The sequence below is a fragment of the Trachurus trachurus genome (genome assembly GCF_905171665.1).
Source record: "Trachurus trachurus genome assembly, chromosome: 13".
Lineage (NCBI taxonomy): Eukaryota > Metazoa > Chordata > Actinopteri > Carangiformes > Carangidae > Trachurus > Trachurus trachurus.
The window spans coordinates 8,035,365-8,052,005 of record NC_139892.1 but is presented as its reverse complement, the minus strand read 5'-3'; the positions used below and the strand labels follow the sequence as shown (position 1 = coordinate 8,052,005).

The window sequence follows — 16,641 nt, the reverse complement described above, 5'->3', positions numbered from 1 at the left end:
ACGCCGCTGTCCTCCTCTCCAGCTCGGATTAAACCCTGTGCTCTCAGGGTGGTGGTGGGTAATTATAAAAAAGGGGGGTAAATAAATGCTCACCGGTTGTGCCCGCTGGTTCAGGTCGTGGAGCAGCGCCTGTGTCCTGGTGAAGGGAGGGAGCAGCTCGGCTCTCGGGGAACAGCAGCACCGCAGACTGACTGACTGGCCCTCGGCAGCTAACAGCTATCACCACCAGAGCGGCTGCTGCTGCTGCTGCCGCTGCTCCGGAGCTCAGGCTGCGGGCAGGCGGCGGCGGAGAGCGGGCGACCGGCGACCCCTGCTGGGCACAGGCTGCGACTACAGCCGCCCTACTGCTGCTGCTGCTGCTGGTGGTGCTGCATCACTGTCAAAGTAGGCTACTGATCACTGTGAAGGACACTGTTGTTACCATACACTACCAGTGGTGGACAGTAACGGAGTAAATTTACTTGAGGATTTGTACTTTACTTGAGTATTACATTTCTTTGGTACTTATTACTCTTACTTGAATACATTTCCAAGACAAATATTTTTACTTTTACTTTTACTCTGAAAAGTAGGCCTACTCCTTACTTTCAAGTCTGCTCTAAAATCCTATTGGACACAAGCTGTGTTTGTCAAAGAAGGAAACCCTAACCCCTAAAAGCAGCACATCAGTGCAGCTGGTTTCAAAGAGTTCATTCTCAGAAACAAGAATTAAAAGGTCCTTAAATTGATTTAGAAAAAATTATAGTAATTCATTGATGTGAAAAATAAGAAATTTACTCTTACTCTTACTTTTACTTAAAGTAGGCTAAATTTAAAAGCATACTTTTGGATACTAAAAGCACGTACTTTTTTACTCTTACTCGAGTAACATGTCGACTGGGCTACTTTTACTTGTAACGGAGTAAATTTTGCCCATTGTACTCTTACTCAAGTACTGGGGTCGAGTACTCTGTCCATCTCTGTACACTACTTACAAAAAGTTAGGGATGTTTGGGCTTTTGGATTCATTTTAGTAGTTTTACATCCTTTTTTGTTGTAGTTGTTTGTTTTTGTTAGTTTTTCTTTTTGTTTTTTTTTACTTTTCTGTCCTGTTTTGGTCCTGTTTTATGTCGTCAGGTTTGTTCTGTCCTTTGTTTTCTGTTTGTCTGTTTTGGTTAGTGTATGATCAGTGTATACATTGTGTATGTAATTTACTGTTTCCATTAAAGGAAAAAAAAAAAAATCAAAAGCACCGTCTGATTTAGTGGTTCAGTTGTCATTGAACCACTAAATGTTCTGGTTCAATGACAATAGACAGTCCTCATATCTCTCCCTCTCCTCTCCACCATGTTCACATTCTGACATCATGAGACCAAGACAACACTTTGATCAAATTGATCAAGTTATTGAGACATTGAGGTGTTTGTTGTGCTATAGCCACCACTGTTGTTAGCTTTTGTTTGAGATAAAGAAATTAGCATTGCATCCTTCTACTTAAAAGGCTTTCATGTTAGAATATCACTTTAGCATGAACTTTTTATAGGGATATTCTTGTCAAATATCCCTAACATTTTGTGAGTAGTGTATATTTCACGTTTTTATTGAGTTTCCAGCAAATTAGAAATAAAATAATCATATCATATCCTTGTATCGTCCTCAGGGAGACAATACAAGTCAACAAAAACATGCACTCCTGGCAGACTCTTGCACAGTTTTTCCCCCAAATCCATTAGACTCTTGTTTTTTTAGTAAGTGATGCCAAGACAAGACAAGTGTAAAACAATAAAAACATACAAAGACAAAAAAACAACTTTTTAAAACAATAACAAGACAAGACATGTAGACAAATACACAGTAATTCTACGCTATCCACCCATATCATACTTCTTTTAACCCACCTCGTTCTTCGTTTTTATTTTTGAGGAGTGTTTCTCTGTTTTATGAATTTCCTGTTTTTATTATGTGTGATGATTGTATGTGTACGCTACAATACCACTGTGGTGGGCAGTTGCAATTTCATTGAATGTGACAGTAAAGGCCTCTTATCATCATTTAATATCATGTCATATAATTTCATAGCGTGTCGTATCATATCATCACATATACATAATAAAAATACATACATAATAAATACATTAATATTCATAATAATCTGATAATCTGAGTCTTCCATTGGAGAGTTTGCAAGTGTGTAGGGACTTTAATTAGTTAAAGGCGATCTATGTGCAAACAACTCGCTCCTTCCTTTACAAAGAGTAGAAGCTGATGCTCTCAGCAACAGCTCTATTATCTAGCAACAGAAGTTATCTCAATGAATAAAGAAGATCCAGACCAAAAGATCTAAACCAAGAGCACCGCTCTGGTAAAACACCAGATCTGATAGTATGATGCACATTACCACACATAACAGAATAATTTTACTACCGGTACTCGTCGTGTTATCTTCCTTTTCCCCTGATAACTTTTCCTTTCAGCAGTTTCAGTCCCGCTACTAAGTATGAAATCTCGTTTTCCTATAGTATATCCTCAAAGTAATTGTGAGATGAAAAAAATATGAGATAAAAAGTCAAAATGATGAAACACAACAGTTCCAGCAGCTCTTTGGTATGAGAGGTATTCAATTTAACATAGAGAGAGATGGATTGTGAAAGGATAACTTTAAACGTGGCTTTACAACTAACAAAATACTTTCCTCTAAATTCACATAGGATTGAAATGAGCTGCTGCACTCTTGAAAGGATTTTGAGAGAGAAGAAGCTCTGGTGTCAAAAACATAAAACTGATGAGGCTGAAGTGGCAGCAAATGGAGATCTCTGGTCAGCACCATGGTTACAGGTGGATGCACCGTAATTATGACGTTTTATCTCATTATCTAATTATGACTAAACTTCTGGATATTCATTTTCTGTCACTGGTGGAAACAAGCTCCATAGACTTGAGACCTTTGCTGCTTATTGACTCCAGATTCACATCATCTTCCTCTGAAGATACCGGTACATGTATATAACCTGTACAGTTCACACCAGCAGGGGGCAGCATTTTGTGGTAATTTACATTTTCACTAATGCCATTTTTGAGAATTTTCACCCAACTGTAGCAGAACCATGAGTTAAACTAGTCCATGGTGTAAAGGTAAAGCAATAAACACTGTTAACATACAGCCAGGTTAAGTTTGATAGTTTAGTGTTGGTCTAAAGAACACTGATTTAACTTTTCTTTTTTTTTTAACTTGGAAAAACATGTCAAATCCTTCCTTTGACAGTCGATGCAGCAGCACAGACGGTTGTCTGTAGTTTTACCTCTAGGTGGCAGTAAACACTTGCTCATGCATCAGAGTTTCACTTCCAATTCTTCACGCTGCACAAGTCAAAGTCACTTATAGTTATACATCGGAAGGAAAGGATGCACACACATCAGTCAAACTTCAGATTTATCAGATTTATTTGCTCTGTTTCCCTCACATTTCTGTTTCTGCTTCATCTCCATCGTTTTAGAGCCGTTGGAAGGTAAACACACACAGCAGAGGACCTAGTGACCCAAAATGCTCAAACTTAGATTAGTTTGTGGTATAGGACCCTGGACTTCACAGTGTGAACACTATGACATTTAAAACAGCAAAGTGGATTAGTCATCGATTAGATCTAGATATCGGTTTAAAGTGGCAGTAAGACGGTGGCTGTTGGAAAGTTTGGGTCTACTCTTCCTATCTGTACTGGCTTTGTGTGTTTTATGTATTACAACATGCATTTTTGATTGTCAGTGGATGGGTGCTGCTAAAACACATCACCCACGATTTGTTTAAACCTTGTTCCACCTGGTTGCAGCTCATCGGTTTCCTCACATCAGTGGGTTTTGAAGCTGCTGACAGCCTCGTTCTGACTTGTCTTCTTGACTGGAGCTGTTTTACACACAGATAGGATCAACTTAAGAGTATGAATCCTGTAATATTTGTATTTTTCATCTTTTTTCTTATCTCTATTTTTTTTTTTATTCCCAGTGGTGGATTCTCACGTCTATTGGCAGCTGGATTCATTGTTCTTTTCTTTTTTTTGCATTGAAAATACTTAAAATTCTTCATAAATAGACCCTGAAATGTAATAAATGACAAAAGAAAGTTATTGTTTTTCACACAGTTTAGAAATGAATGGCATGTAGAAAAGCTGCTTTCTTACAAACTGCTGTAAACTCACTGAAAATGTATTAATTTCTATTGTAGTTATGAATCATAAAAGTAAAAGTTTGACATTTTCTTGTTTAAAACCTAGTTTTCTACAGCGGCTGCTTGGTCTGTTAAAAATCAGATTTTAAGCAGGAAACAGTTCATCACACCTTTAACACCTGTTGTGACAAGTTTAATAATTCATAGTTTCAAAAGCAACAGTGATTAAACAGCAAGTTTCACAACAGTGCACAATCCACATGTGTAATCCAGATGTTTCTATGTTTGACCTAAAAAAAAATAAAAATGATAATAAAAAAGAGATTATTGTGGGGTGAAGGTAAATATGTGACATCCATTAAAACACCAAAACTGGCCTTAATTTACTGGTAAATGCAGGAGCTGCTGTGGTTTTATGGCGACACTGAAGTTGAGCTGTCCAGATGTTGCAGGTCCAGGTGTTGCAGGTCCAGGTCCAGGTCCAGGTCCAGGTCCAGGTCCAGGTCCAGGTCCGGGTCCAGGTCCTTCACACCAGCACCTGGCTCAGGGTGACGTCTCCTTCGATCTGCAGACTGGAGATCTGATGGAGCGGAGTGACGCGGTGCCGGTAGGTGTGAGCCTGCTTCCCATTGGCCACGATCCTGAAGGAGTTATTCTCACAGCAGATGGTCAACTGGAAGACAGAGACACGACAACACGGTCAGATAGATAGATAGATAGATAGATAGATAGATAGATAGATAGATAGATAGATAGATAGATAGATAGATAGATAGATAGATAGATAGATAGATAGATAGATAGATAGATAGATAGATAGGTAACACTTTATAATAAGTACACACTATTAAGCATTAGTAAAGCATTAATAAATACTGAATTCTTCATTTATAACACATGGATACTCATTAGTATGTAGTTTATAACTACAGACTTATCAATGGTGAGTAAAACATTTTTAACTGTGTTTATAAACTACATACTAATGAGTATTCATGTGTTATAAATGAAGAATTGAAAATGAATGAAAGTATTTCATGCTACTTATAAAGCGTTACAGATAGATAGATAGATAGATAGATAGATAGATAGATAGATAGATAGATAGATAAGACTTTTTAATAAGTACACACTATTATATACATATATATAAACGTTATACTTTAACTACTTTATAAATACAGTTAGTGCTCATCAATGATGAATAAAACATTTTAACTGTGTTTATAAACGACATACTAATGAATATTCATGTGTTATAACTGATGAACTCAATATTTAATGCTTAACTAATGCTTGTAATAGTGTGTACTTATTATGAAGTGTTACCAATAGATAGATAGATAGATAGATAGATAGATAGATAGATAGATAGATAGATAGATAGATAGATAGATAGATAGATAGATAGATAGATAGATAGATAGATAGAGAGAGAGAGAGAGAGAGAGAGAGAGAGAGAGAGAGAGAGAGAGAGAGATGTGTGTTCTTTAATAATGTTCATTGCTGGTGTTCGTACCGAGAACGGCTGCCCCTGGCGGAAAGGCATGCCCCCGCCTCGCTCCTCGGAGCCCCACTGCTCCCACTGCTTGGTGTTCCTCACCACCGTGTTCTCACTGAACCGAGGGTTGTAGTGCAGCGCGATGCCCGACTGGAAACACAGGTTCACGTGGAACCTGAGAGGACAAACACACAGAGGAGGAGAAGGAAGAGGAGGATGGCGTCAACACAAACAGCAGACAACAGGTAACGTAGAGGAGTAGAAGCTGCAGGAAACTTCCCTGCAGAGTCTCTGGAGTTAAACTTGCAGTACAACCCTCACCCCGCAGCAGGGGACACTCCCCTTCCCAAACACCACTCTAATGCTCTTCCTTTGGCCCCTCTGATCGTAAGACGCCTCATACTTTATACTTAGGAAGTTTCTCCCACACACACACACACACACACACACACACACACACACACACACACACACACACACACACACACACACACACACACACACACACACACACACACACACACACACACACACACGTCCAGTGGAAAAAAACAATAAGATAAATGCTGCATCATGTTACAATTTCTGAGGGAGCTGAAATCACTATTCTCCCAGTTTATAGATGGTTATGGGTATCAAAGAAATGTGAAAAACAACACAAACTGCACAAATCCAAATTGAAAATGAACACAAACAGGTCCGGGTGCACTCGCCTGCACTCTACACACTACAGTACATGTTCCTACTTTTTAATCTATTGTCACTTGTTGCTTCAGCTATATGTTACTGCTGGTTCATCAGTTTTCCTTCCTGTTCGGCTAGCTGCAGATTTCAACTCTTCAACTGTTAAACATCTTAAACATGCAGGATTTTTGCATTTTCTTCTACCTTTTTAACATTTCTACTGCTTTTCGTCCTCATAAAGGCATTAATCTTCAAGTTATATGTTTCAGCTTTAGCGTCATACTTTTTCAACATTTCTTCAGCTAATTCAACTTTGTTTCAATGATTTCTTCAGCTTATTCAGCATTGCTTCAGCTAGTTTGTGTTTCAGATTCTCCGGGATAGTAAGGGAGGGAGGGAGGGACATGAACATGCAAACTTATTCTGTATTTTTATGTTGTCGGATTGGAAAAAAGTAATTTAGCACCTTTTATAAGACGGGGGCTGGAGGAGACGAGAGGAAAGACGGAGCAGGAAACAGTGGGGAGTCGAACCATGTGACTCAGCCATGTGGCATGTGGCTCAACCATCCATTAAAACTGGAGACAGTTTTGGCTTAACCAGGCCGGGGCGGGGGGGTGGGTCTACTGAACAATATCCATGCAGTTGTGTTACAGGAAGTGAAGGATCCGGTGTTTTTTTGTTTTTTTTCCAAAGTAAGAGTCAGAACATCTCGACTTCACTTTCAACAACAAATGATGATGATGATGAATGACTTAGAGACTCAAATGCTCAATTTAAAACACATTCAAGTGTTCCTCAGTGAATCCTGGCGTTAAAAAGACAAAAAGCAGATGTGTTATATAATCTGAGTGGGAGGAAACTTCACGGAAAAAATGTCATTTTCTACCCTGGTATCTCTTTATACTCAAATTTGACTCAGTCTTTTTATCTGATTGTAAAATCGTGTGTTTTCAGGGTTGTGTTTCATCACAGCCGCCTCTTTTCTCTCTTTCTCTGTCTCTTTTCCCTGCACATCCCCGAAGGCCTCCGCCCAACGCCTGCAGATATCAAATTAAGAGTTTAGCTGCAAATGTCATAAATTGGACAAACAGAAGAAACTGTGTTTGGCAGTTTGAAGGATTTCTTCTGTTCTGTTTTTGTTTTTTTATCCAACAAATCTTTCCTCACAATCTGGAAACACGCCAGTCACTTCCTGTCCCTGATGTTTCATGTCACCACATGCTTTGTTGTTGTTTTTTTCTTCATTTTCAACATGCAGGAGAAAGTTTCACCAGGCTGTTCCCGCTACAGAATCCAACATACTCCTGGTTTTCCTGTAAGTGACATCACACGTCACATGACTCCTTCACTTCCACAGAAATCCAGAGGAAAACTATCATCAGTGTTTGTCATCTGCTGCTGGAAAGTGAAATTAAATCACAGGCAGATTGGACAATAGTTACCGTACTGACCCGAATATAAGACAACCCCCCCTTTTCAAGGCCTGTTTTTGGAAAAATACTTTTTTAAAGACAAAATCAGAGAAAAATGTAGTCTTTTTAAAGTCATGTTTTCAGTATCAGTGAAATAACAACTGGTAGATTGCAGCAGCAGCGCCCACTGATCTGAACTGAGACTGTTGTTGTTCTGACACATGAGTTAATCTTTTTCAGACTTTTTTCGACTGAAAAAATACTGTTGGTCAATACGGTACTCTAATTGTTGCCATATGCCATGAATACCAGAATCTCTGCTCAATTACTCTAGTTATTCGGAAAAACAAAGAAATACTCCAAGGCACTCTCTTGAGTAAATAAAAATGCCTTTAATTAATCTGGCATTGTCACAATGACATGTTTAAAATGACTACGATGTGTTTCGGCATCAAGCGTTCATCAGGGAGTCAAACGAATAACTCTAGTTATTCATTTAATAAATGGAGGATTGGAGCTTTAATGAACAAAAACAATCAACTTAAATCACTTTGTTTGATTTTCTGTCTGTCACCAATAAATCCTGCAGTTTTATTCTATTAACACCCATTATTAATACAATTATTATTATATGAAACTTCAAAATAAATGTTAAACAATATACATTTTGTCCCAGTTACTGTGTGTAATAAACAAAATGTACAACATCTGTGCATAGTTCAGTTCAATCAGTACAAATACAAGTTGATGATGATGATATTTTATATTTAACTGGGTTTTGATTTGTATTTTTACCTTGATTTAGTGTCTACTGTTATTTATATTTGCTGGCACTGCATTATGTTGTATTCATGCAGCACTTTGAGCAGCTGAGGTTGTTTTTAAATGTTCTATATAAGTAAAGTGAGAGTTGGGTTGAGGTGTAAAGTAGAAGTCAGACCTTGAGGCGTTGGGGTGAATCGTCCCCTGGATGGTGATGGTCCTGCCGGGCGACAGCCCTCCACTGATCACACTGGTGTACGGGACAGTCTGCACAGAGACGGAGAGTCACAGGTAATGATTGATTGATTTATTCAGATCCCCATTAGCTCTGGCAATGCCAAAGATATTCTTCCTGGGGTCCATACAACATCTCTTTACAATGTATCAATGCAATTTATGTCTCATACAATATAATCCATGTTCAAATAAAACATAAAACACAAAAAATAAAGTAAAATAAAATAAAAAATAAAAAATACAAACAGACACACAACATAACAGTACACAGACAATACAAGACAGCTCCCTAGGTCAGTAGTGGTACGCAGAATTTACTTACATATCATAATGTCATATCATGATTATTGATCATTTATTGATGCAACCCTGTGTAGTGTTCTGCTGTATGTGGCCGACCTCGAAACCTACACAGATTAAATGACGAGTTAACGACGTCCACATCAAGACTGACTGAGTTTTAAGTCTCATTTCTGGACTCGAGAGCAAAAATTGTAGTTTTTAGAGCTTTTGCTGGTCTTGGTTGCAGCTACCTATCAGCAGTGTTGGACATAAGCTGATTACTTTTTCAGTAACAGAGTAACGTAACATTATCATTTCTAAAATAGTAATTAGATTAGTCGGTAACTAAATAACTTTTCCAGAGTAATTTGCCCAACACTGTCAGTGTCTATCAGATTTGGTTTTACGCTATGAACTCTCCTCTGGTTGTGGTTAATTAACACCAGAGGGTCAGAACAATTACCATGTGATTATTATGGTCTGTGGAGCAGACAGTCCTGAGAGCAGCAGAGAGCGTTGAAAGCAAACAAAAGACCTATTGAACCTTTAGGTCTCACTTCTTCTTTTATGTATTGTTTGTTATTGTACTTCCTATATAGAATAGAATGCCTTTATTGTAACATTCATCTTCACACTCTGTCAACATACAACACTGAGCCACATGAATACATAATCAGTGTTGCGGTGTATTTTAGTCTGTTTTTATTGTTTTTTGTTATTTATGTATTTATTTCTTCTACTTTTCCAACCCGCATTTATCCTTATTTTCTTTTTAACATCACCGCTTATATTTATGGTTTTACTCCTTTAATATCTACCAGTTTTAGTTGGTTATTATTGTTACTTTTACACTTTGTTTGTTATAAACGTTTTTCTCTGTATCTTGTGAACGTCATTCCATCATTTCCTCTGTTCAGTTCCTGCTCTGACAACACATTCCCTGGTTTTGTTCTATGTCATATTTTAGGGGAGGTTGGGTGTTTCTATTAAATAAAGCACTTTGTGTTGCTTTTTTAATTGTGTGAAAAGCGATACGGAAATAAAGTTTGAATGATTGATTGATAGGAAATGAGAATGTGAGCAGTTTGAACTTTTAACTCGACTAAGACGGATTGTTAAAGTCAAAGTAAACTGTTGAGAGCTGGTTGTTGGAGTCTCTAGTGTTTCTGCACTTTGGTGGTTTGTGAAGGTTTTCTGGAGGCACTGCTGCAATGACAACGTATTATTGTCTGTTCTGTACCTTGAGTGCTTTACAGATACTGTAGAAACATGGAGGAATTAAAAACAGAGACTCAAACACATTGTGAAGCTGGAGTAACAAAGAAATACTGTACAAACAAAACATCAAACACTCAGTAAATGCTCGTCCACTGATCACAGGTTAATAACTTCTTTTAACACTTTAAAGCAAGAATTTTAAAATCAATCTGTAACATGAGAGCAACTAGATACAATTTGGATTTGATAAAAGTCTGATTTGCAGTGGCGTGGTGTGAACGAGGCCTTGGTGTCGTGCACACAGAGAAGCGTCTCTACACTGCAAAAACTCAAAATTTTGCCAAGAATATTTGTCGTATTTCTTGTCAAAATGTCTCATTTCTAGTCAAAACTAATTTCCTTCCACTTAAAATAAGACTCATCACCTAAAAATTTACTTGTTTTCAGATAATTTCCACTCGTTTCAAACAAATTTTCAATTGAAATAAGTAGAAAAATCTGCCAGTGAAAGTAGGTTTTTTGTGCTTGTATAAGGAAGAAAAACTTGCTCCACTATCAGATTTTTCTACTTATTTCAAGTGAAAATATGCTTGAAAGGACTAAAACATGTCTAAAAACAAGCTGCTTTTTAATGTGATGAGTCTTATTCTAAGTAGAATTAGTTTTGTTTTGACTAGAAATAAGACAAATATTCTTGGTAAGATTTTGAGTTTTTGCAGTGTAACACATGGTCTGCAGAGCCGCGACCTCACACGACCTGATACTCACCAGCATGGGAGGAAAGCCCGGCTGGGCGGGGAACCCGGGCTGAGGGAAGAACCCCGGCTGGCAGGGGAACCCGGGCTGAGGGGGGAAGGCCGGCCCCGTGGGGTAGCCGGCCTGGGTCGGATAGGCTACTTGCGCCGCAAAAGCAGGCTGAGCAGGGAACGCCGTCTGTCCGCAGAAAGAAAGAAAAAAAAAAATGTCTCAGATTTCTGTGTTTCTCACATCAACACCACTTTATCTCACTCTCTTTATCTCTCGGTTCCTCACCACTGGGCTCTGGAAGGCGATGGAGGAAATTTCAACTTTCCCGCTGATGGACACGGTGTCGACCTGCTGGAAGGGGACGCGGTGTCTGAAGTCCATGAAGTGACGCCCGTTGACCTTCACCTGCAAACCAGAGAACATCAGAGCAGTTCAGAGGGAGAAAGAAAAACATCTGGCACTTAAATAATATCATTTAGAAATACAATATTAACATGCACATAACTCTTGTGCAGTAACCACTCACTCGCACTGCAAAAACTCAAATATCTTTCCAAGAAAGATTTGGTCAAAACAAATCTCATTTTAGGCATATTTTCACTTGAAATAATCTGATAGTGGAGCAAGTTTTTCTTCCTAATTACAAAAAAATTATCTAAAAACAAGTTCATTTTTAGGTGATGAGTCTTATTTTAAGTGGAACGAGATTAGTTTTGACTAGAAATGAGACATTTTGACAAGAAATAAGACAAATATTCTTGGACAGATTGTGAGTTTTTGCAGTGCGTCACTCGGTTATATATTTTCTGACATGTGCAGTATCCCCCTATGACTTCATGTTTACAATGTGCATGTGTTTTAATCAATGTAACAGGTTTGCTCTTTGCCAGAGTGGTATAATTATTCTATATTCTATTTTCTTGTATAGTGTTTCAAGTACTTTTTATTAGAGATTATAGATTTGCATTTTCCTGTGTATTTTAAAGCAGAAGTAAGCGGAATATTTGTGTTAATATAAGTCTTAAATAGTTATATCTTCCGACAGCAATCACTTATATAGAGTGTTTGGTCTGAAACACGGGTCTGTCAGTCACTCTGCTCTGCTGTAAGCCGAGGAGAAAACTTTCCTTGTATCCTACAACCTTTATCCAATGAGGAGAGAGAACGGCATAAAGGGGCGGTCCTCTCTGTGTGTGCAGCCAAGGAATGCACGTAAATGTGGTGACGTAGGGACGAGGGCGGGGACTGCTAACTCCATCGGCTGACAGGAACTTAGCCAAAATGACCGGATCGCTTACTTCTGCTTTAACTTATTAGAGTGACTCCCTTGTGCCTGGACTGTTTGGTTTGTGCACAAATTAACGAATGTACGGTGTCCTTGAGTGTTTAGAAAGGCGCCTACAAATAAAATGTATTATTATTATTATAAATGGCAAAGAAAACCTTGACTTGACTTCTGATTTTACTCCATCAAGTTAACATTCTCTTTCTCTAAAATCTCTCCAAAGTTTCCAAAACTGAGACAAAACTACGGCTAAAAAGAAAAAATCTACAAACTAAAAGCATATTTATATTCTTTTTCTTTTGTTTGTTGATTTGGTTGATGTTTTTTATTCTTATTCGTAGTCATTACCATCGATTTGCTCATCTCTGTCCACTTCACTGTTCAGAGTTTACGCATTTATTTAACTGCTTGTTCATGCCTGTTGTACCATGCATCATGTTTCCTAAAAGCAAAACTAGGAACAAGGACACACTGCATCGATTTGCACTTTAATTAAATTCAAATTCATATTCAAATTCAAAGAACTTTATTAGTCCCCGAGGGGTGATTTAAAAAAGCAGGTAGAGCAGCATGTATGTAACAATGCCGACATGTATTGTCCTGATAAAATAAACTTGATAAAAAACTATTAAAGCCAGAATGTCGAGGGAATTCAATGAAAAGTGCAGCTGTGTTGATCTGCAGCCATTTTAATTTTAAAGGGATAGTTCAACATTTTGGCAAATTGGCCCATTTCCATAATCCCTGTAGTCTTAGCAATAGGCTATTTTTAGAACGGCGGAGCAGAGCCGTGAGCTGCTCAGAGCTACGCTGCAGAGGCTCATGGGATTTCTTGGTTTCCCTCATCAAACTCATCAAATACACAATCCAACAACTCCAAAACGCTCTGGTGGACAAGTTGTGACCTGCACATTCAACACGCTATGAGATAATAACAGAACGTTACCAGACAGAGTTGTTTTAGAGGGAAACTCATGTAAAACAGCTGATGCACGTTGCCTTCAGGGACAGTTTTCCATCAAGCAGTCTCTGTATTTCCCTCTAAAACAACTCTGTCTGGTAACGTTGTGTTATTATCTCATAGCGTGGTGAATGTGCAGGTCACAACTTGTCCACCAGAGCGTTTTGGAGTTGTTGGATTGTGTATTTGATGAGTTTGATGAGGGAAACCAAGAAATCCCATGAGCCTCCATTGCGTAGCTTTGAGCAGCTCATGGCTCTGCTCTGCCGTTCTAAAAACAGCTTGCACCGACAAAAAGGTAATGAACCTACTGCTAAGACTATAGGGATTATGGCAATGGGCCAATTTGCCAGAATGTTGAACTATACCTTTAACTTTATTTTATTATTCATCAGAATCAGTGAGAGAGAGAGAGAGAAGATTATATCAGATATATCTTCTTTACGCTCGTTTTCATTCAAGATTTGAGATTTTGCTTTGGCACTTTCTTTGTTTTCTTTGGTCAGTGAATGAATTAAACTCATCTATAAATAAATCAGATGTTGCAGAGTCATAATAATAATATAATAAAGCCACATCTGGATTTACATGATCTTAAATAAAAACAGATGTGAACATCATGTTGTTACTATACTCCTGTGTGTGTCCGGCACCGACCTGGTACGTTTCCCTGGTGACGGTGAAGATGATGGTGAAGGCGGCGCCGGCCAGTAACGGCGTCTTCTGGTTCCTCTCCTCGCTGCCCCAGCTGCCGTGCTGCAAGCTGTTGGCCACCACGTAACCAGGGTGACTGTCGTACCGCGGGTTAAAGTGGAAAGCGATGTCGGCGTTGGGCCTGGAGCCGCACTGAAGGTTCACACAGAACCTGCAGGGAAACACATGTCAGTCACATGTACTAATGTTGTGTTTTATTATATAAGAGGCTCAATTATTGATCCATTTTCATAACAACTGAGGCTGATGAAGTCCATTATGCAGTCAAAAGCTCCAGGAAAATCAGCTCATTGTCATAAATATTAAATAAATGACCAATGACTCTCATTTACAAGGATATAAAACAGGAAACCTTGATATGAATCATTCAATTATCACAGAGGGAGAAATGTTGCTATGTTTATCATGGATCAAAGGTAAGTGAGACAAAAAAGAATAGTAAACTTGATCTCACCTTTATTCTACTTTATTTTATTGCTTTGTGTGTGTGTTATACAATTTTTGGTTATGTTATTTTCTATATCAATTATTGACTTACTTTAAAGGTATAATATGTAGGAATTCCCCCCATCTAGCGGTGTGGTTGCATATCGGAAAGTATTCTTGATGTTGCATTCACGTGAAATGGGGCAGACGTCAGACAGACAACAGACACTGCATGTAACAGGATAAACAAGCGTCTATGTAAACAAGTGGTCCGCCAGCACGAGGCAAAACAATACAGGCGTGACAATATGTTGTCATGGTGATGTGGTATTGTTTTACCGTCTTTCTCTCATCGAGTAAAATGACATCCGGTTGGTTTGCCGACGGCCGTCTGCCTGACTGCACCTGAATGCAACACCAGTGCCTCCGTCCTTCCTCACACTACACAGTGGTGACAGTTTTAACAGGCGCTACCTGGAAAACTTTCTCCTAGAGCCGACAGCTCCGCTGAGTTTCCGTGGTTACCTACGGTCAGGCTGCCACTCAACGTAAAAAATGGCGATGCAACATGGCCGCCTCGGTTCGGTGCGTCGCCCACTTATGTATTTGTAACGACTTGTAACAACTCATTCTAAGGTACCAGAAAGCTTTCATTTGTATGCGGGTGTGATTCCACTTTAGTGAAATACGTATTTATGAAAGCAATGTTTGATTTTTGCTAATAAAAAGCCAAATAAGTTACATACTGGGGCTTTAACATAAATATTTGCTACACTTTTGCATTACCGCCAATGATGTACATATGATTTTATATTAGATTTTATATTTCTAGAGCATTTAATTAAAATCTATAATATTTATTTTAGGTGTGAGAGGAATTTATTTCTAATTCTTCTGTGTGTCCTGGACAAGAAGAGAACTGACAATAAAAATCTTTGAATCGTTATTGTTGATATTGTTTGTTTGACTCTGTATGTGTGACTGTATATGGCTGTGTATGTTCTGATATACACCTGGAATTTGAATAAAACTATTATTATTACTATTACCAATTACATCATTTTTTCCTCTATCAGGAAACTCTCTTAAGATTAGGACTTAAAGCGACATTAACACTTAACAATGAATTATTGATTAAACATAAAAGCAGGATTTTCTTATTGTTGTGATCTATTTTTGACGAGAGTTGTTGAATAGAAAAGAAAAACACAACATTGTTTTTTTCTTTATAATGAACTATAAATGTTACGAGTGACAGCTGAGACAGGAAGTAAAGTGAGGCTATGATGATGATGATGATGACGATGATGATGTGTCTGACTCACCTGTCTGCTCCAGGTAGGACTCGCCCACCGACGGTGATGGTCTTCCCCTCCTGCAGACCTCCATGGATGGAGCCGGTGAAGGGGATTCTCTGCAGACGACAGGACTCTGTGTTGTAACATCTGGTTTTTACACCTGCTGCACAGCTGGATGGCGCTGTTGACTCTTTCTTTGTTTTTTAACAACAGTATTGTATCCATCTTATTTCTTATATCCCTTTTCATCTTGGCACCTATCAAGTTGATTTATGGAGTTTATTTTAAATATATTCTACCTGGATTTATTTAGTTTTTACAGTGTAAACCATCGGCCCTCGAGTCAGAATGACGTCAGACGGTCTCATGTTACAGTTTCTCAACGTTTCTTCCTCAAAAACAACGTTTACGTTTAACTTCAGATTGAGAAAGCAGAAGTTCACACAATTGTGTGTTTTCTTTTAATGATTCACAGCTCTTCTATTATTTTTTATTATTATTATCATCATTATCACATTATTAGGCCTATTATAAGACTTAAGACATAAATAACAATAGTTCTGCAAAAACTGTAACGTATAGGACATAGCCTAAACCTGAGCCGGACTCTAGATCAGATCCTGGTGACATCAAATCTAGTCCGCTTTTTATTTACTGTTTATCAGACCTGGGGGGGGGACACACCGGGGGGGAGACTGAGCTCAGTCCGTTAGTTGACGCTCTGCTGTGGGCAGACAGACAGCAGCAGAATCGCGCTGGAAACTGTTGCGACTGAAGTTTCCATTTCCTGATTAACATGAACACACATAATGAAATATAATGCACAGAGGTTTGTTTGACACTTACCGGGTTGTAAAACGGAGACTGCTGATTAAAAGCCATTGATGCAGCGGGTGAAGTGTTGCAGGTTCTGCTGTTCTGCAGGAAGTGATGGGGCTTAGAAACTTACTGTAGAGTCCCTGCGAGTGAACGC

At 38.6% G+C, this 16,641-nt stretch overlaps 1 protein-coding gene across 1 annotated transcript; it reads right to left on the bottom strand.

Annotated features, from left to right (window-relative positions):
• Nucleotides 1-4,315: 4,315 nt before the first annotated feature.
• On the bottom strand, nt 4,316-16,641 carry LOC310995455 (galectin-9-like). The gene is made up of 8 exons (XM_083984522.1): nt 16,515-16,641; nt 15,696-15,784; nt 13,888-14,095; nt 11,270-11,389; nt 11,006-11,170; nt 8,679-8,767; nt 5,658-5,814; nt 4,316-4,811 (listed from the first exon to the last, which is right to left on the bottom strand). Exons 1-8 carry the CDS (start codon nt 16,548-16,550, stop codon nt 4,665-4,667), a joined length of 1,011 nt encoding a protein of 336 aa, XP_083840648.1. The 5' UTR covers nt 16,551-16,641; the 3' UTR covers nt 4,316-4,664.

Excerpts from the sequence above, each read along its gene's own strand:
- LOC310995455 (XM_083984522.1), bottom strand. The coding sequence starts at position 16,550 with ATGGCTTTTAATCAGCAGTCTCCGTTTTACAACCCG. Across the intron at positions 14,096-15,695 it reads GTCCTACCTGGAGCAGACAG|GTTCTGTGTGAACCTTCAGT; the intron begins GTGAGTCAGACA and ends GTTTCCCTGCAG. Across the intron at positions 11,171-11,269 it reads TCGCCTTCCAGAGCCCAGTG|ACGGCGTTCCCTGCTCAGCC; the intron begins GTGAGGAACCGA and ends TTCTGCGGACAG.